At 40.7% G+C, this 22,083-nt stretch overlaps 1 protein-coding gene across 1 annotated transcript in view; it reads left to right on the top strand.

Moving 5' to 3' along the window:
• The window catches only part of lmf1 (lipase maturation factor 1), a 523,997-nt gene that overhangs the window by 146,117 nt on the left and 355,797 nt on the right, over nucleotides 1–22,083 (top strand). Inside the window, exon 2 of the mRNA XM_072268434.1 lies at nucleotides 11,638–11,703. Coding sequence (XP_072124535.1) covers nucleotides 11,638–11,703 — 66 coding nt within the window. The remainder of the gene's footprint in view (nucleotides 1–11,637; nucleotides 11,704–22,083) is intronic.

Genomic DNA, 22,083 nt, shown 5'->3' with positions numbered 1-22,083 from the left:
AAGCAATCTTGCAGCCGCTCTTCTGCTTCATGCAACCACCTCTTCATTGTGCTTGCCTCTGATGCCTTGCACTTTACCTCTGCCTGTATTCAGATTGGAGGGAACAACCAGATGATCAGATCTCCTGAAATGCAGCCTAGCGATGGAACGGTAGTCATTACTAATTATAGAGTAACAGTGGTCAAGTGTGTTGAGATTTCTGATACTGCAGGTAATATATTGATGATAATTAGGCCGACGTTTCTTCAAGAAAGTGTGATTGAAGTCCCTGGCAAGGACGTGGAAGGCGTTGGAGTAGATTATTTCTTGTTTGCTAATTGCACCACTCAATAAGTTGGTACAAATGACATAGTTAGTACAAGGAAAGATATCCTGCAGAACCAGCAAAGGGAGTTAGGTAAGAAGTTAAGAAGGAGGACCACAAAGGTAGTGATCTCTAGATTACTGTCTGTGATATATGCTAGTGAAGTCAGAAATAGAAAGATGGGTCAGTTGAATTTGTGGCTGAAAAGCAGTTGCAGGAGTCAGGGAATCAAGTTTTTGGATTATTGGACTCTCTTCTGGAGTAGAGACTGGTTACACTTGAACCAGAGAGGTACAAGATGTTTGTTCGTGCTACAAGGAAAATTTCAACTAGATTGACAATTGGGTGGAGAAGGGGTGTGACTCTAAACAGATGCAAATCATGAAATAAAGAGGTGGCCTTTGAGAACAAATCAAGTTATTGGGATAGCCAGGGACTATAAAAAGATTGAGAATACTCTTAAGAGGGAAATCAGAGGGCAAAGAGTGGGTATGAGATGGGTTTGGCAAGTGAGGTTAATGAAAATCTGAAGAGGTTTAAAGCTACTGTATATTAAGAGCAACAGGGGAACTAGGGAGGGAACAGTTCCTTTTATGTTTTAAGCTGCAGGAGATCGGTGGGATTTTTAATGGATATTTCTCCTTGGTGTTTACTGAGGAGAAAATCATGGTTGTTCAAGAGCTATCGGAAGCAAGTGAAAATGTTTGGAGAACAGTCGTATTTCCAGGGAGGAGGTATTTGCAGTTCCTAAAGTGCATTAAGGTAGGTAAAGCTCCAGGACCTGGCTGAGTACATCCTTAGACTCTGTGGGAGGCTAAAGGAGAAATTGCAGAGGTCCTTGCAGAGATGCTTGCTTCATTGTTAGCCAGAGGTGATTTTTTGACAGACAGAATCTGATTAGGAGGAGTCAGCATGACGTTGTGTGTGGGATGTTGGATTTGACAAATCTTTTAGAGTTTTTTAAAAGGAAGTAATCAAAAGTGTAGATGATGGTAAGGCAGTGACTGTTCACATGGTGGACTAGTTTGGAAGGTTAAGTCACATGGTATCCAGGTGGATTCAAAATTGGCGCAATGGTAAGAAGAAGAGGGTGGTGGTTGAAGGTTGTTTCTCAGAATGGAGAGTGGCAACTAATGGTGTGCTGTAGAGCTCACTTTTATAATCCTTCTTCTATAAGTGGTTTGGATGTGATTGCACAAGGCTTGATCTACAGGTTTGCAGATGGCATGAAGTTAGTAGCTATTCTTAATAGAAAAGAAAATTATTGTAGATTACAGGGGATCTTGATCAGTTAGGGAAGTGGGCTAAAGAGTTAGCGAATGGATTTCAATACAGTTAAGTGTGAGATGATACAATTTGGAAATTCAAACCAGCCTAAAGCTTACATTATATATGGTAGGGCACTAGGAAGTGGAATGGATTGGAAGGACCATGGAGTACAAGTGCAATGTTCATTGAAGGCGGTATCACAAGTGAATAGGTTGATGAAAGAGGTGTTAAGTTCAAAGTTCAAAATGTATTTATTAACGTACATATATGTCACTGTATGATACAGTGAGATTCACTTTCTTGTGGGCATTCACACGAAATACAAAGAAACACAATAGAATCAATGAAAACTGCAGACAACAAGGATGGACCAGGCTGCAAATAGCAACAAATTGTGCAAATACAAAAATGAAAAAGTAACACAAAATAATAATAAAAAGTAAATAAATAATGAGTATATGAAGAACATGAGTTACAGAGTTCTTGAAAGTGACTCCGTAAGTTGTGGAATCAGTTTAGTATTGAGTGTGAGTGAAATTATCCACTCTGGTTCAAGAACCTAATGGTTAAAGGGTAACAACTGTTCCTGAATCTGGTGGTGTGGGACCTAAGGCTCCTGTACTTCCTCGCTAGTGGCTTTAGTGAGAAGAGAGCATGGTCTAGATGGTAGGGGTCCTTAATGATAGATTCTGCCTTCCTGCAACAGCGCTGATTGTGGTTATGCTCATTGATGATTAGGGCTTTACCAGTGATGGCTTAGGCTGTATCCAGTACCCTTAATAGGCTTTTCCATTCAGTGGCCTTGGTGTTTCCATACCAGGCTGTAATGCAATCAGTTAGTATGTGGAGTATCTATAAAAGTTTGTTAAAGATGTCTGAAAAGAGGATGCTGTCCAAGTTGCATGGCATCTTGGACAATGTCTCCCATCCACTACATAATGTACTAGGTGGGCACAGGAGTACAATCAGCCAGAGACTCATTCCACCGAGATGCAGCACGGAGCATCATAGGAAGTCTTTCCTGCCTGTGGCCATCAAACTTTACAACTCCTCCCTTGGAGGGTCAGACACCCTGAGCCAATAGGCTGGTCCTGGACTTAATTCATAATTTACCGACATAATTTACATATTACTATTTAACTATTTATGGTTCTATTGCTATTTATTATTTATGGTGCAACTGTAACGAAAACCAATTTCCCCCGGGATCAATAGAGTATCACTATGACTATGAGATGACATGCCGAATCTTTGCTCACTTCTAAGGAAGCAAAACTGCTGTTGTGCCTTCTTTGTAATGGCACTTACATGATAATGCCAGGAATTTAGAGTTACAGACCCACTCATCCTCTGATCGCTGATGAGGACTGGCTCATGGACTTACAGTTCCCTCTGAAATAGTAGTCACTAGTCAGCTCTTTAGTTTTGCTGATGATGAGTGAGAATGATGTTGTTGTGGCGCGTGGTCAGGTGGTTAAGGTGTTCGTCTAGTGATTTGAAGGTTGCTAGTTCGAGCCTTGGCTGAGGTAACATGTGTGTCCTTGAGCAAGGCACTTAACCACACATTGCTCTGCGACGATACCAGTGCCAAACCGTATGGGACCTAATACCCTTCACTTGGACAGCATCGGTGGTGTGGAGAGGGGAGACTTGCAGCATGGGCAACTGCTGGTCTTCCATACAACCTTGCCCAGGCCTGCGCCCTGAAAACCTTCCAAGGCACAAATCCATAGTCTCATGAGACTAACGGATGCCTATTGAGCGAGATTTTCAATTGCCTTCCTTCATGCTGATTTGTCACCATCTTTGATTTAGCAAACTATAGTAGTGTCATTAGCAAACTTGAATATGGCATTGGAGCTGTACTTAGCCAAACAGTCATAAGTTTAAAGTGAGTAGAGCAGGGTGTTAAGCACACAAGCTTGTGGTATGCTTGTGCTGATGGTAATTGTGGAGGAGTTGTTGTTGCCAATCCAAAGTGACTTGGATTGGCAAATGTGGAAATTGATGATTCAGTTGCATAAGGGGATATTAAGGCCAGGGTCTTGGAGTTTATTTATTAGTTTTGAGGGGATGATTTCGTTGAATGCAGAGCTGTAAGCCAATCCAGATGTATCAGGATTGAGCAAAGAGACAATGAAATGGCATTGACCTCTTGCAATGGTAGGCAAATTGGAGTGGATCCAAGTTGCCTCTCAGGCAGAAGTTGATACATTTCACCATCAACCTCTCAAAGCACTTCATCACAATGGATGTAAGTGCGATTGGACAATAGTCATTGAGACAAGTTACCATGTTCTTAGGTGGGTATCTTCAAGAAGCAGTGCCTCAGGAAAGAGGCATATATCATTAAGGACCCTTGCCATATAGGCCATGACTTCTTCTTGTTACTACCATTAACGAGGAGCTAAAGGATCCAGAAGACCCATATTGAGAGATTTGGGAATTGCTATTGTCCCACTATTTTACTATTCTTTTTTCCATTATTTATTTATTTTTATAATTTATGGGTTTTTATGGACAGTGAAGAAAATTGTCTAAGGTTACAACCGGATATGGATCAACTGGAAAAGTGGGGAAAAGGGTGGCAAGCGGAATGCCTATTGTGCATCACTTCACATTACTGCTGTAATGTTCAGACAAGTGTGAAGTGATGCCTTATAGGAAGTTAAACCAGGGAAGAACACACACATTCAATGGCAGGCACCCAAGAGATATCGTTGAACAGAGAGACATCGGTGTACAAGTACTTAGTTCCTTGAAACCAACAACACAACCAACACCCAGTTTCCCTCGGGATCAATAAAGTATGACTATGAATATGACTATAACACCGGTAGGCGGAGCAGTGAAGAAGGTATGGGATGCTTTTCTTCATTGGCTGGGACAATGAGTACCAGATTTGGAATGTTATATTACAGTTATGCAAAACATTGGTTAGGTTGCACTTGGAGTGTGTTGTGCTGTTTTGGTTACTACACTAGAGGGAAGATGAGATTAAACTAGAGAAGGTGCAGAAAAGATCTAAAGGGATGTTACCTGGCTTGTGTTCTAAGGAGAGCGTGGGTAGACTTGTTTTGTTTTCCGTCAATGAATGGAGACTGAGAGATGACATGATTGAGGTTTGCAAAATTATGAATTCGGTTGAGGTAAAGGAATTAAGTAAAGAGGGTAGAAATTCAGAATCTGTTTCTGATGCAGGATGTGTCTAAAGCTATAGGGCCAATATTTAATGTGTAAAGTGGAGGTTGAAGAGGATTCTGAGGGGTATATTTTCACAAGGAGAGTAGTTCATACAAGGAGAGCTATCAGAAGAGGTGACAGAGGCAAGAAGAGTAAAAACATATAAGAGGTATCTAGACATGTACTTGAATGAGCAGGATGTAAAAGATATGTGTGGTGGTATCACGTGTAATGACGTGTAAGAACGTGATTGGAGAGAGTTTGGAGCATGCGCAGAAATGAGAGAATGATCTAGAAGCATGGCAGTGTAAGAACGTGGTTTGGTTTTGTTGCTGTTAAATAAAAGTTTTAATTCTTCCAGAACATGATTCTTTATTAGAAACCCACGGTACGTATAAATATAAAGAACACAACAATATGGAATTAATACTGGCAAGTGGGATTAGTATAGAGACATGATGTTCAACATATATACTGTAGGCCAGTGGTCTCCAGCTACTGGGCTATGGATTGGTACTGGGCCGCGAGGAAACAGTATGATTTGGTGGTATGATGAGTAAAAGACAAACGTCGCTTGAGAGTTTCTTTAGAAGAGGTGGTAGGGGACGTAAAAGGCCTAACGATGATGATAACGCAGAGACAGCTGAGGCCGAGACTGCAAAAAAAGAAAGCTTCCTTCAACAGAAAATACGATGAGTCGTACATAAAATATGGCTTTATTGCGACTGGTGACTCGCATGCTCCAAGCCTCCTGTGTGTGATATGTGGAGACAAGCTGCCTAATGAGGCAATGAAGCCTTCAAAACTGCTTTGGCACCTTGAGTCCAAGCACCCTGCGCTTAAAGACAAACCTGTTGTGTTTTTTGAGCAGAAAAAAACGTGAGCAAGCGGGACAGAAGCAGGTGCTAAGAGCCACCACCTCCGTAAATGCTGCTGCTCTGAGAGCGTCGTACTTAGTGGTTAGCTGTATTGCTGAGGCTAAGAAACGTCTGTTTGAGCAGCCTTGTGAGGAAATGGATGCAGAGCACAAACGCTTCTCAGCTTCTTAGCTAGCTCCTCTGACTTGGTTTTTCAATATTGGCCCACTGACAGGCTCACCTCTTCCAGTTAAAATGGAAAACAATTGATTGAGGGCCTCTTAAACATCTGGATCTTTACCTTCACCATTTCGTTTTTGGGATGTGCCCTGTTGTCCCTCGAGTAATGCCCAGTCTTCTCACAGTTTATCTTGCTGATGTATCAAGCGTGCAATTGTACATTTGGCACTTCAGTTATCTCTGCCAGCTGACAATAAATGGTGTTAGGCAGATACTTTCAATTTGATCTAGTAGGGTAATTTTTTTTGGCTCATGTCGAGTCTTTTCATGGCATCTTGGCAAGGGTCTCAAAAATGTTTTTAAAGTCGAAGTTTTAAAAAAATATCAAAAACAACTGCTTTTAGAAATGGCGTCTGTTGGCCCAAATGGATAGCATAATACAAGCATATGCAATTGATACAACATCGCTCAAAGCATGGTGTAATGTCTAACAGCCACACAAGTGGAAGTGACTGACCGTCTCCTGCCCCAATTAAGTGGCATAGGTTCCTAAATAAACGAAGGGAATCCCAGCTATTTTCTTGATTGTTCCAAATAAGCAACTGTCCTGATGAACTGATGGCCTAAATAACCGGAATCCGCTGTATTTAACTTAGGACTCAAATCACTTCAGTCTGTATTTGAGGATATTACAGCGTAGTCTCGCATTGGTTTGAGTTCTGTGTATTTAAGGGCCCAGTACCAATTTTTGCAAGGAATGCAGACAGAGGGTAGCAGACCATTCATCATTCTGAGACTGCTATTTTGTAACTTATTTGTCATTTGATGGGTAAGGTTGAAAGTAGATTAAGAATTAAAAACAGTTTTTCAAATGAGAATTAAAAGGCACTGAAAAAGCAGTCTGCATTGGAACAGATGTCCCTACCGTAGAGTGAGGCTACATACCAGCTAAACTGGCAGTCTTGAAATTAATCCCCTATAATTGTAGAGTTCTCTGATCTTGGTTCTGCTCCAAAACACACCTCCATTTTAATTTATTTTAATCTGTTTTATTCCATTTTACCATGTGGAGGCTTGCTTTCAGCTGCAAAGAATCAAGTTCCAGAATTTACTTCCCATATCTCTGATTATGCCTTTGCATCACCCATACTTTTTGAAACACAGTTTTCTCACTCTTTTGATTAGTTTTTGTTCATCTCGCCCAGGCTGAGTCTGTATTGAATTTTCCTGGTGATCCTACTAATGATAGGTAATTTCTTGGTAAAGATAATATGTAAATCAGATTACCTCTCCTGTTATACTCACTGCATGCTGCATGCTAAGTATTTATGTTTGGTCAGAATATTGTTTAATCAGTGTATATTAACCAAAGTGAAGGCTAGTTATATTTGGGAGAGAAGTCACCATCTTCAGTGTTTTCTCACTCACCTTCTTAATGCCTCTTCCATTTCCTCTGCAGCGCTTCCCCAAACTATGCCCAGCCTGGTCGGTATATCTCCATAATTATAATTAAGACATTAAATCTTCACCGCATCTTCTCTGCTTTTATTACTACTTTCCCTCAGAATTAGACTAACTTGTGTTTTATATAGTTTTATCACAATAACTGCTCTAATGGTCGCTGTCTCCCATTACCCCTCGATAGGACCGTGTTGTTGCAGGAAAACAAGCCCAGGGCTCCCACTGATTCAGTGATATTGGTGTGTTGCAATGATTTTATATGTTCATACGGGGAAAATATGCGCTGCGTGTTTAATATCCAAACGTTACTTAAAATGTTATGATGCTGTTGACTTATATAACCATATAACAATTACAGCATGGAAACAGGCCATCTCTCCCCTTCTAGTCTGTGCCGAACGCTACTCTCACCTAGTCCCACCGACCTGCACTCAGCCCAAAACCCTCCATTCCTTTCCTGTCCATATAGCTATCCAATTTTTCTTTAAGTGATAATATTGAACCTGCCTCTACCACTTCTACTGGAAGTTCGTTCAACACTTACTTCAAGCTCCCCTGGTAATTGACTTATCACTATATTCATGCGAGGAAAATATGCGCTGTGTGTTTAATATTAAATTCGTTAGATAAATCCTTTTAGAAAGGAAACTTTGAGTGTATTAGCCACTCATCACCGATATTTCGGTCGTGATTAACACCCCCGAACAGAATCGCCAAAAACAATTTGTAGAAAAAAATTATACACGCATGCGCAAGTCACGCATGCGCGCTGGTGCCCGCGCAAGGCTTCATGGTCATTGTAGTCTTTCTCGGGGTAAACCCAGAGTATTTGACTGCTACTCTTGTCCGTTGGCAACCCTACCAGCACCACCCCCGGTAGGCCGGACCGCAAGAATATTGTCAATATGAAACTGGTCCGCAGTGCGAAAAAGGTTGGGGACCCCTGGTCATAGTCATAGTCAAAGTCATACTTCATTGATCCCAGGAGAAATTGGTTTTCGTTACAGTTGCACCATAAATAATAAATAGTAATAAAACCATAAATAGTTAAATAGTAATATGTAAATTATGCCAGGAAATAAGTCCAGGACCAGCCTATTGGCTCAGGGTGTCTGACCTTCCAAGGGAGGAGTTGTAAAGTTTGATGGCCACAGGCAGGAATGACTTCCTATGACGCTCTGTGTTACATCTCGGTGGAATGAGTCTCTGGCTGAATGTACTCCTGTGCCCACCCAGTACATTATGTAGTGGATGGGAGACATTGTCCAAGATGGCATGCAACTTGGACAGCATCCTCTTTTCAGACACCACCATCAGAGAGTCCAGTTTCATCCCCACAACATCACTGGCCTTACGAATGAGTTTGTTGATTCTGATGGTGTCTGCTACCCTCAGCCTGCTGCCCCAGCACACAACAGCAAACATGATAGCACTGGCCACCACAGACTCGTAGAACATCGTCAGCATTGTCCGGCAGATGTTAAAGATCTCAGTCTCCTCAGGAAATAGAGACGGCTCTGACCCTTCTTGTGAACAGCCTCAGTTTTTCTGTGACCAGTTCAGTTTATTGTCAATTCGTATCCCCTGGTATTTGTAATCCTCCACCATGTCCACCCTGACCCCTTGGATGGAAACAGGGTCACCGGTACCTTGGCTCTCCTCAGGTCTATTTATGCTAATTCTAATCAGATTATGATTGCTTCTTTCCCACTGCCACCCTCCACTGGTGAGGTTTTTTGCTCAGCACATTCAGAACTGCTGCCTCCCTGTTATGGCCTGCTATGTGCAATTTTGAAAAAAAGTTATCTTGAAAATATTTCTAGGAAATTGCAACATTTTGATACCCTTTACTCTGTGACTGTATTTGCTTTTCACATTTAAGAAATTTCTTTCTAATTTTGCTCTTCCATATCCCATTGACTTTTGAAGTCACTGGAACAATCCTGGTAATGTGATAGCTGATATTGTTTTCTTTTTCCATTCAAATTGCTGTCTAATTGCCCTTTATCCTCCTCTGTTTTATCTGAAAATCCGAATGCCAAGCTGAGCTGCCATTCCTGCCCAACTGTAGGCCTTATCCAGTGATGGTTGCAATGTGGCACTTTCATATGTAAGTCTATAATTTAAGTTAATCACTTTTGTTGCCAAATTAAAGAATATGCAATTAAATTTTGTCATCTTATTTTTCATATTTTTGCTTTTAAATAGTCCTCCTCCACCAATTTTGTAAGAATTTCATTTCCTCTTGTTTGTACTGCATCTCCATTCAGTTCTGCATTTCCTTCCCACACCTCACCATGCCTCCAACTCTCACCCCTTTTAGGGTCCTTCTTAAACCTTGATTCTTTGTTTCCTTTAGCTCAATGCCAGCTTTGTTTCTGTTGCGCGAATGGTGCTCTCTTGGTTCATCAAGGGTAATTTTAGCTTTGGCTATATACCTAAGTCCACTCGAGAACCCGCAGCTGGTAAGCGATGAGAGAGTTCAGTACACTGTGTCATGCATGCCACCAGGCCATATGGATGATCTCCCCACTGCATGTCCTTTTTCTTTATCTTCTTTCTTTATCTAAAAGCCCTGTAGCTAGGCTGAGCTGCCATAAAAATTGGCAGGATTGCAAATATGTAGCCCCGGCTCCTCTGAAATACTGTTTGATCACTGGTATAGTATTCAGCAAAAAGGAAGATAGAAACATTTTTACTATTGTCTTTGGTTGTAAAGGTTGCATTTTATGCACTACTTAAAAGCTACACAGTTGTTATGCATGCAGAATTAATGTTTAAATTATATGGGACAAAATAAAAAATGAAGTTGGCTTGGAATGAGCAGTAGTATCCATTTAAATGACAGGAATATGTTCTCCAAAATTTGACTTAACAGGATTCCAAAGAGCATCCAGAATATTCATGAAATGTTTTGGTCCATGTGTTTATTATCTATGAAATGAAGCAATGTGGAATGAAGGAAGGAACACTTAACAAAAGTTATAGTGGTGTCCAATCTGAAGCTCCATTTGAAATATTACAGCTTAATAACAGAACTAACTGGAGAACGGCAAAAGGTTATCGAGATTATCTTCTGTCACCCTATTCTGTTCTTTTGCATGCTTTCCTATAAAGTGGTGTCTCCTTGATGACAGCTTTGGCAGTATGCCTCTAGAATTCTTGTGAGATCACCTCGAGATATCCCTGTAATTTGAGATAGAAAAGGCGGAGATTGGATCAGATTTTTCTGGCTACTGATGTGTTCTTTGGTCTGTTACATTATAATTCTAATCAGAATCTGCCTACACTTCAAAGGCCCATGTCAGGCTACATAGCTCGAGGGCCATGCAATCTGATTGTGTATCTTCCTGTCAATGGGATTGGCCTCATCCAGGTGTCTTTGTTGTTGTAGGCCACTGATTCATTTTTATTATTTGCAGTGATGAAGAAATTTAATCCATTTTCAGTGGGTCAAAAATGTTATCCCTCATTTGTTTTGGAATTGAAGTACAGGAGAAGTTCTCATTTGCAATGCATACATGTGCCAATACAGATGCCTACCTGAATCAGAATTAGGGTTATTATCACTGACATATGTTGTGAAGTTTGATTTTATGCCGCAGCTGTGTAATGCATTAAAAAAATTTAAGTTACAGTAGGAAATTTATCAAAATAAATACATTGTGCCAACGGAGAGCAAGATAGTGAGGTAGTGTTCACGAGTTCATGGACTGTTCAGAAATCTGATGGCGGATGAGAAGAAGCTGCTCCTAAAATGTTGAGTGTGAGTCTTCAAGCTCCTGTACCTCCTCCCGAATGGTAGCAATGTGAATGCATCAGTGTCAGTATTAGTGGTTACGGGAATCACGGATGCAGCAATTAAAAAAGATTAAACAGGTTGGCACACACACAAAGTGCTGGAGAAACTCAGCAGGTCAGGCAGTATCTATGGAGAAGCATAAACTGTCAACTTTTCAGGCCGACACCCCTCATGAGTTGGCTCTTGACTCAAATTGCTGACTGTTTATTCCTCCCCATAGATTAGGGGTTCCCGACTTGGGGTCCATGGATCCCTTGTTTAATGGTAGGAGTCCATGACGTAAAAAAGGTTGGGAACCCCTGCTATAGATGCTGTCTGACCTGCTGAGTTCCTTCAGCATCTTGTGTGTATTGCTTTTGTTTCTTAAAGAAATTTTGCAGTGACCTGGCCTATAATTTCCTTCCAGATTATTCATTTTCAGATAGTTTGTTGGCTATGGAATCAATAATTGTTTATGTAAACATTGATGTCAGTTAATGATGACATTGCAGCAAATATTGTTCAGATTCTGTATATTGTTGTTTTATGTATTTGTTATTGAAGTTGTAATCTAAAGTGAATACCTTTTGTTATATTAACAGGGGCTGATTAAGATACGTGGAGATCGTTGTTGGAAGTATCTGACCTGCATGAACTACCATTATGAGGTATGTGCAGCGTAGCGGTATTTCAAGGCTTCAAGATTGTTTAATGTCATTTCCAGTACACAACTATAAGGGAGAACAAAATAATTGTCACTCCACATCCAATGCTACATATAAAAACACACTGATAAAGACCACAATAATAAAAAGCCAGTAAATATAAATATATAAGATAGCTTATATACATAGATTGATCATACAGTATGTACATAACAGGTACAAGAGTATCTGTACATAAGGTGATTTTGACAGGAAATGATAAAGTAGTGATAGGGGGATGTAATGGGGTGTGTTAGTCGGTGGAGCCTTATTGCATGGGGAAAGTAACTTTTTGTCTGATGGGCCTGTCGTGGATGCTACATAGAAACATAGAAAATAGATGCAGGAGTAGGCCATTTGGCCCTTCGAGCCTGCACCGCCATTCAGTATGATCATGGCTGATCATCCAACTCAGAACCCTGTACCAGCCTTCCCTCCATACCCCCTGATCCCTTTAGCCACAAGGGCCATATCTATCTCTTAAATATAGCCAATGAACTGGCCTCAAATGTTTCCTGTGGCAGAGAATTCCACAGATTCACCACTCTCTGTGTGAAGAAGTTTTTCCTAATCTCGGCCCTAAAAGGCTTCCCCTTTATCCTCAAACTGTGACCCCTCGTTCTGGACTTCCCCAACATCGGGAACAATCTTCCTGCATCTGGCCTGTCCAATCCCTTTAGGGTTTTATACGTTTCAATAAGATCCCCCCTCAATCTTCTAAATTCCAACGAGTATAAGCCTAGTGGATCCAGTCTTTCATCATATGAAAGTCCTGCCATCCCAGGAATCAATCTGGTGAACCTTCTTTGTACGCCCTCTTTGGCAAGGATGTCTTTCCTCAGATTAGGGGACCAAAACTGCACACATACTCCAGGTGTGGTCTCACCAAGGCCTTGTACAACTGCAGTAGTACCTCTCTGCTCCTGTACTCGAATCCTCTTGCTATGAATGCCAGCATACCATTCGCCTTTTTCACTGCCTGCTGTATCTGCATGCCCACTTTCAATGACTGGTGTATAATGACACCCAGGTCTTGTTGCACCTCCCCTTTTCCTAATCGACCACCATTCAGATAATAAACAACAGGAATTCTGCAGATGCTAGAAATTCAAGCAACACACATCAAAGTTGCTGGTGAACGCAGCAGGCCAGGCAGCATCTGTAGGAAGAGGTGCAGTCGACGTTTCAGGCCGAGACCCTTCGTCAGGACTAACATTCAGATAATAATCTGTTTTCCTGTTTTTGCCACCAAAGTGGATAACCTCACATTTATCCACATTAAATTGCATCTGCCATGAATTTGCCCACTCACCTAACCTATCCAAGTCACCCTGCATCCTCTTAGCATCCTCCTCACAGCTAACACTGCCGCCCAGCTTTGTGTCATCTGCAAACTTGGAGATGCTGCATTTAATTCCCTCATCTAAGTCATTAATATATATTGTAAACAACTGGGGTCCCAGCACTGAGCCTTGCAGTACCCCACTAGTCACTGCCTGCCATTCTGAAAAGGTCCCATTTATTCCCACTTTTTGCTTCCTGTCTGCCAACCAATTCTCTATCCACATCAATACCTTACCCCCAATACCGTGTGCTTTAAGTTTGCACACTAACCTCCTGTGTGGGACCTTGTCAAAAGCCTTTTGAAAATCCAAATATACCACATCCACTGGTTCTCCCCTATCCACTCTACTAGTTACATCCTCAAAAAATTCTATGAAATTCGTCAGACATGATTTTCCTTTCACAAATCCATGCTGACTTTGTCCGATGATTTCACCGCTTTCCAAATGTGCTGTTATCACATCTTTGATAACTGACTCTAGCATTTTCCCCACCACTAATGTTACACTAACCAGTCTATAATTCCCCGGTTTCTCTCTCCTTTTTTAAAAAGCGGGGTTACATTAGCCACCCTCCAATCCTCAGGAACTAGTCCAGAATCTAAAGAGTTTTGAAAAATTATCACTAATGCATCCACTATTTCTTGGGCTACTTCCTTCAGTGCTCTGGGATGCAGACCATCTGGCCCTGGGGATTTATCTGCCTTTAATTCCTTCAATTTACCTAACACCACTTCCCTACTAACATGTATTTCGCTCAGTTCCTCCATCTCACTGGACCCTCTGTCCCCTACTATTTCCGGAAGATTATTTATGTCCTCCTTAGTGAAGACAGAACCAAAGTAGTTATTCAATTGGTCTGCCATGTCCTTGCTCCCCATAATCAATTCACCTGTTTCTGTTTGTCAGGGACCTACATTTGTCTTAACCAATCTTTTTCTTTTCACATATCTATAAAATCTTTTACAGTCAGTTTTTATGTTCCCTACCAGTTTTCTCTCATAATCTTTTTCCCCTTCCTAAATAAGTCCTTTGTCCTCCTCTGCTGGACTCTGAATTTCTCCCAGTCCTCAGGTGAGCCACTTTTTCTGGTTAATTTGTATGCTTCTTCTTTGTAATTGATACTATCCCCAATTTCCCTTGTCAGCCACGGGTGCACTACCTTCCTTAATTTATTCTTTTGCCAAACTGGGATGAACAATTGTTCATGGCCTCCTCCACAAAGGAATCGGGACAAACAATCCATGAGCAGGGTGGGTAAGATCCTTCATGATATGGCTGGCCTTTTTCCACCACCTTTCTGTATATATGTCCTTGGTGCCATGTAGGCTGGTACCGGTGATGTCTTGGGCAGTTTGACTACCCATTGTAAAGCCTTCCTGTCCACTGCAGTGTAATTTCTGTATCATGCAGTGATGCAGCACGTAAGGATGCTCTTTACTGCACATCTTTATATCTGAAGTGTATCAGACCATTTTGGCACATCTCTGCAGTGTGACCGACTAATCAGTGCAAGATAGGTAAACTGATTTTAAACAGTATAAATGAACTGTAAACCGGTGAAATACTCAGAGTGAGTGTGTGTGTGTGTGTCTGTCTGTCTGTCTGCCTCCATGTGCACAAATTTCAATGTATGTCAAAAGTGCACCAGAGAAAACAGTGGCAGTACATGAAGATATCACATGTACCCATTTTCATAGCTGACCATTTTATCTTTGTATTCGTGTCTGTGTGGGAGTTCCAGTAAGATGGTGATGCATTCAATCACAGTGGATGCTTTGAGTCAACCAAAGATGTTACTGTCTTTTTTAAACATATTTTTTATGATCACAAGACCCTGCTGAATATTAAGAACTTAAAGTACTGAAGGTCCACCCCATCAGTGAATTGCTTGTTGGTGGAGAAACTGAAGGAGCTGGACTTGGTTTGGAGTGTGCTTCTACCTTCATCAGAGAGACATCAGAGGAGTCAGCGTGTGAATGCTGTGTGTAGTCTGACAGCAAGTGATTGTCTTAGTCACTTTTCTTATGATCAAAAGACCTTGTTAGACATTGTTAATGTGGAATGCTGCAAGTCCAATTCACTGACTTATTGGTGGGTGGCAAGAGTGAATGAAAAGGGAGCAGCATGGCGTTGGTCATAGTGAGGACACCTCAAGCTGTGGTGTCGCCTGTTTACAGCCACCAAAGAGAGGGGCACTGGAGTTGGTGCGTTCCACCGGAGGCGGTATGGCACTGCATCCAAGCTGGAGTGGGTGCTGCCTTCGGTGTTTGCTCGGCTGAAGACAAGCCACATTGTGTTGGATTGCAGATTGCTGCAACACTAATGGATTCAGGGTCTTGGACTATAACTTATTGTGTGACTCTATTTTACTGATATCTTATTTGTGTTTGCTATCTTATATGTGCTATGTGTGCAGTGTGCTGTGTGTAATTGTTGGTACTGTGTTTTGCACCTTGGCCCTGGAGTAACGCTGTTTCATTTGGCTGTATTATGTATGGTTTACTGTTTCCTGGTTCAGTTCATCATGTTGAGTTTCTCCTCATCACTATTGTCCTTGGTGTTATCATCCATAACCATGTTGTTTTGTTCTTACACGTATGTTGATAACAGTAAGTGTGATTTGGCTCAGTGCTTTACCAATAATATAATTTGTTTGAGCTGAAGATTCCTCCAGATTACTGTAGAGATGGTAAATTGATTGTTTTATTTCCAACTAAGGCCAACATGCATATGTCTTGAATGTCATTTATTTCCCAATTCTTACAGTAGGATGAATTCATTGGTGAGCATTTCTACTTTTAAACTCAATAATTTCCTCCATCTCTGCTCTGTCATCAGGTTGATTTTATTCACGATTGAAACATTTGGTGTGAGCTTTGATTTCTCGAACTTCCACCTGTTCCACCATTCTCCATTCCTGTTTCCCTCTTTCACCTTATCTTCTTACCTGCTCATCATCTCCCACTGGTGCTCCTCCCACTTCCCTTTCTTCCATGATATTCTAACCTCTCCAATCAGATTCCCCCACTCCAGCCGTTTATCTCTTTCACCAATCAACTTCTCAACTCTTTACTTCACCCCTCCTCCTCTCTCTGTTTTACTTATCACCTGCCACCTTGTTCTTCTTCTTTCCCTCCCTCCACCTTCTTATTCTGACTTCTCACCTTCCTTTCCAATCCTGAAGAAGTGTCTCGGTCCAAAATGTCGACTGTTTACTATTTTTCATAGATGCTGCCTGACCTGCTGATTTCCTCCAGCATTTTGTGTGTTTTGCTTTGGATTTCCTGCATCTTCAAATTTTCTCATGTTTATAACTCATCTCTGACCCCTTTTCTTTGCTACCTATGGAATAATTCCTATGTTAATTAGTTGGACTAACTGTGCACCTAATATTTTACCCTTGTATAGCGCTTTGGATGTATGCCTAGCATGCTTTGTTTTCTACTTTTGTTCAATGTCTGCAGGCAAAGTTGCATAGTTGCATTCGAGGATAGATCTTGTTAGAGTGCCAGGTTTAAGAGACACCACTCTGCAACCAAGGAAAGCAATATCTGTACTTTAGTGCAATTGATTCAGAAAATAAGGAAATTATAAATTGAGATCTGCAGTAATTGAATATGCAAATCCCTGATAAGTGTGCTCTTTGGAAATTGTTTAATTTTTCATTCTTTCTTTAGTTTAGTACTAGGATACTCGATACTGTCTGTACTGAGGCATTTACTACAAAGCCTGTTCAATAGTTATTGAATTCTGTGCAAACATTTACAAAAAGATTTAGTACAACAATCATTAAACACAACACACAATAAACAAATCTTTGCATAAGGGTAATATTCTTTAACAGAAGACATGAAAGGCCATGAATTGTGTATCATTTGACATTTCTTTCTCCTCTTGAAGCCTTACTTCATATATATATGGCACTGGATTGGAAATAGTTGTTTGTATTCTGGCTCCACTTTTATCACCTGTTGATTGTGGAGAAACAGAGCTTCAGTCATTTCTTCTGGAAATTCATTATCTATTGAATACTCTCACATCATTCTGTTGCAGATACTTCCACCAATAAGGAAATTTTTCAAACATATTTTAGTCTTTGAACAAATTTTAAGACAACTTTAATTTTAAGAAGACTTAAGTTCAGGAATTAAGATATCTTACTCAAGTTATGTAGGAACAGATGAGAACACACCTTGAATGTTCACTACAGACCCTGTGTTCCTGTGAATGGAAGAGGTATCACGTTTGATGCAAGCTTGTATTAAAGGAAGTGCAACAAACCTTGTCAAACTGATTACAAGATGGCTTGCCTTTTGAGGACAATTTCTAGATTCAGGGAAGGTTTGGAAAATTGCAAGTACATTTATTTTGAGAGTAGGGTGTCAGTCTCCAATTAGCTTAACATCTGTCTTAGGGAAAACATTGAAGATATTATTATAGGTGTTATAGCAAAAAAAATTAGGGAAATCCAAGATAATCAGGCCAATCAATCTGGTTTTATGAAAAGGATATCATGAAATCATGTTTGACCTCTTTATTGGAGTTCTTCAAGGAAGTGCTATGTGCCTTGGATAAAGGGGGACTGGTAGATGTACTCAGATATCAGAAAGAATTTGATAAAGTATTACTTCAAAGATTATCGGGGAAAACAAAAGCTTGTGTATGTATTACAGAATGAAATGGATCAAAGATTAGCTGGTCAATAGGAAACAGGGAATAGATATAAATGGTTCTCTTTCTGGTTCACAAGTTGTAAAGGGCAAGAGAAATTGGTGCGGGTCTTGAACTTTTTATCATTCGTTTAGCTGTTTTGTTCTGATTTTGCTAATGACACAGACACAAATAAGAAAGTAACCTCTGTTCCTCAACTTCTGGTCCTGATTCATGTGTTAGAGAGATTACACAGACCGGGTGTATATTTTCTTATTTAGAAGAATGAGAGGTGATCACATTGAACATGCAAAGTTATTAATAGGCTTGGAAGTTTATTGCATGGTTGATGTTTCCTCTGGGTTGTTTAGAACTGTCAGTCATCCCTCAAGGTTACCGCACAAGTTGATAGGTTGATTAAGAAAGCATAGAGTGTGTTGGCCTTCATTAGTTGGGGGATTGTGTTCAAGAGTCATGAGGTAATGTTGCAGCTCTATAAAACTTTTGTTACACTGCACTTGGATATTGTATTCAGTTCTGGTTGCCTTATGAGAGGATGGGGAAGCTTTAGAGAGAGTGCAGAGGATGCTGAATGCTGCCTGGATTAGAGGGCATGTCTTGTGCGAATAGATTGAGTGAGATAGGGCTTGAGGTGAAGAAGAATGAGAAATGAGTTGATAAGAGTTGTACAAGATAATAAGAACCATAGATTAAGTGGATAGCCAGAGAGTTTTTTCCCAGGGTGGAAATGTTTAATATGAAGGGGCATAATCTGTAGGTGATTGGAAGAAGGTATACTGGGGATGTCAGAGGTATGTTTTTTGCAGAGAGTGATGGACCACCCTGCCAGGAATGGTAGTGAAGGTAGATAATACACAGTGGCCATTTTATTGGATACAGGAATGGAACCCAGTGTGGTCTTCTGCTGCTGTAGCCCATTCACTTCAATGTTCAATGTGTTGTGCATTCAGAGATGCTCTTCTGCACACCACTGTTGTAATGCATGGTTATTTGAGTTACTGACACCTTCCTGTCAGTTTGAATCAGTCTGGCCATTCTCCTCTGATCTTTCTTATTAACAAGCCGTTTTGTCTATAGAACTGCTGTTCACTGGATGTCCTTTGTTTTTTGCACCATTCCCTGTAAATTCTAGAGACTGTTGCGTGTGAAAATCCCAGGAGATCAGTTCCTGAGCTAGTCAAACCATCCAGTCTGACACCAGCAAGCTTTCCACCATCAAAGTCACTTAGATCACATTTCTTCCCCACTCTGATGTTTGATCTGAACAACAACTGGACCTGTTGACCGTATCTGCATGCTTTTGTACATTGAGTTGTTGCCACATAATTGGCTGATTAGATAATTGCATGTGTGCTTAATAAACTGGCCACTGATTGTACATTAGAGGCAGTTAAGAAAGTCTTAGTGAGGCACATGATTGATAGAACAATGAATGGCTGGATAGGAGGGAAAGGTTAGATTGATCTTAGAGTAGGTTATAAGGTCGGCATAACATTATGGGCCGAAGGGCCTGTACTATGTTGTAGTGTTTTCTGCTCTGTTCTATTGCTCCTGATGTCATACAAGTATTGATCCAACCAACGACTCCACTGCTGAACAAATCCCCGTGCATGATGGTAATGCAAGTCTGTATCATTGCATCAATCTTCTCAATCTTCCTTGCTGCAATACTGCATCTCCAATAAATTTGCCTCTGAAGTGGAATTAGCCAGGCGGCAATTAGGAAGCTGTGTAAGTTGCATCTCAGATCCAGTACAATGAGTACCCCAGCCTCAGTCATTGAGTTACAGTAAGCAGACCAAACTTATGTGTGTCTGCATTTGCAGATTAAGCTTTGAGGCATTGCTAACTCTTTAACTGAAAACAAAGGGTTGGTCATTCAGGACTGAGATGAGAAAAAGTTTCTTAACTCCTAAGGAGCTGAAGCTATGGAGTCCTCAATCCAAGTTGGATTTCGTAACTTAGTCTCTGAATATATTCAAGACAATTTTTTAACATATTAAGGTAATCAAGTGATATGAACTATGTGATGGAAAATGACACTGAGGTAAGAGGTCAACCATGATCTTTCTGAATGGCCAAGTAGCCCATTCCTGATTTTATTTCTTGTACTGTTATGGTGTTTAGAGAAGTTTACTTGTTGATACAGGAAATGGCCCATGTTTTCAAAGGTAGAATTGTGTGGCTTCAGTCAGTTGGTAGAGCAGCTTTGTTTTCCCTATATGAAGTGAAAGCTTCATCCTGTTGTTTGTTAATGTGAAGGAATTAGATTCAGCTTGCTCTGCAAATGTAGACATTCACAATTTTTGCCTACTTAGTTTAAATCAATAACTGAGGTTGGGGTGCTGTTTGTACTGGAGTGAAGAAGCAGTTTACCATGTGTCCCATGGCTTAACTCATCACAGAGTCAATCCTACTTGAAATATAGTGTTGCAGCAGGGAAGTTCAAGCAGCAGGTTGGCATAATGACACAGCCTTGCTTGACCTCATTGTGCAAGGGGATTTGGTCACTGGTAGGATCACGGCTTGCATAACATCATGTAGTAGCAGCAGAATGATGATATATTTCTGGTGCTGATAATATCAAAGGTTTTTGTGAGATAGGAGAAGGCTACATGCAGTGGTTGATGCTGCTCCCTATTGTCCTTTATTTTTTTCTGAGATTTGCTGCATAGTATTTCTAATTAGATGGATACAGGCTACTGGGGGGAAGCTGAGGGGGACTCTGGCAATGAGTTACTGTTTAATAACCAGGAGGGAGCCCTCTTATTACCACAATTGATTTTGTGTCCTTTCTTTAAGATAGCCAGCATCCAGACATGCCACCCTGCAAAAACTCATTTCAGGGAGGTAGCACTATCAATTTGTGGGAGACTCCCGGAACTTCAGGGAGAGGTGGGATGTCTGTAATAGAGTAGCTCCTTAGCAGCTAGCCAGCTAGTTTAAATAAAGTTAGCTATGCTGATGAACGGATGACACCTGTTAAACTCATCTCAACATGTCTTTCACAGTCTTAACCCACCATGGGCAATAGAAAAGTCACTGTTGCAAACAGTGCAGCGAACAACACTGTCATTATTTTTGACCCCTATTAGGCAGGGGTACACTTTAGTGTAGTCTGGGGTGACGTACGTTTTATATTTTCTTTTTTTTTGGAACACTCTGCCACTCTGACTTTTTTGGAACTCTCTCGCTCTCTCTCTATTGCGTGCGTGTGCGCGCTCTCTCACTCGTCGCTGTCACTTGTGCTTGCTTTCTTGCTCTCGCGCACTCTCTCGCTCTCTATCTGGCACACTCTCTCACGCTCGCTCTTTCATGCTCGCTCTCAAAAAAATCAATTTTCGGGACATTGTACATAATTTGCGGGCATCAGAGAGCCACTATTAATTTGGGGAGGCTCCCGGAACTTCCGGGAGCGGTGGGATGTCTGCCTTTGCCTTTTCTGGTTCTGGTGGATGTTTAAAATCCTTCAATATTCTTCAAGCGAAGTGGATAATTCATTGTTTTCCCAACGATTATTTCAATCACAGTCAGTGACACTTGGCAGTATATTTAAACATATTGATCTGTTTTGATTGTGAAAATGTGCTGTGTACAGAATGCTAGAGCATTACTAATGAAAATCCTGATGAAGGATCTTGGCCTGAAACATCAACTGTTTCTTCTACTTCATAGATGCTGCCTGACTTGCTGAATTCCTTCAGCATTTAGTGTGTGTTGCTGAAGTATTTCTGTTTCCTTTCAAAATTTAGACTTTTAACAAGATGCCAAATAAATGTCAGTTTATTGCCAGAATTGAAAAGGTTAAAATTGTAGTTTAGATAATTCAGAAACTTGTGAAATTTGTTTTGCGCTGACTATAATGTGAAACTACCTCCTTGAAGTGGTCTCACACTTCTTGCCAAATTTCTAACTTCTCTCTCCAATTTTGTAATTCAGTTTGCATTGATGGAAAGTCTTGGCTTTGTATCAGAGCAAAACATTGCAGAAGGACCAACTTCTAAGTGAAATTATTGACTCAGTTATTAACTAATAGCTGTTATAATGCGGCACTTCTGACCTAATGTGTGGGGAATAGTGGTTGTAGTAATTCTCTAACAGATGGGTAAACTTAAATTGCTGGACAATGTACAATTAAAGGGGTATTTTATAACACAGACTTGGCCTTTAAAGAGGTGATGGTAGACTTTTGGCTATTTGCCAAGTTGCAGAAACAGTGACTGCAAGAGGTAAAATGAGCAAGATTAACCACTGGATGAAATGGAAGCTACATGAGTTGATTATCTGTTTTCATTGGTTTTAAATATTATTATTAGATGCCTTTTTC

The sequence above is a fragment of the Mobula birostris genome, chromosome 9, assembly GCF_030028105.1.
Source record: "Mobula birostris isolate sMobBir1 chromosome 9, sMobBir1.hap1, whole genome shotgun sequence".
NCBI lineage: Eukaryota > Metazoa > Chordata > Chondrichthyes > Myliobatiformes > Myliobatidae > Mobula > Mobula birostris.
Note: the sequence above shows the minus strand (reverse complement) of the source record. Positions and strands in the feature narration are given on the sequence as shown.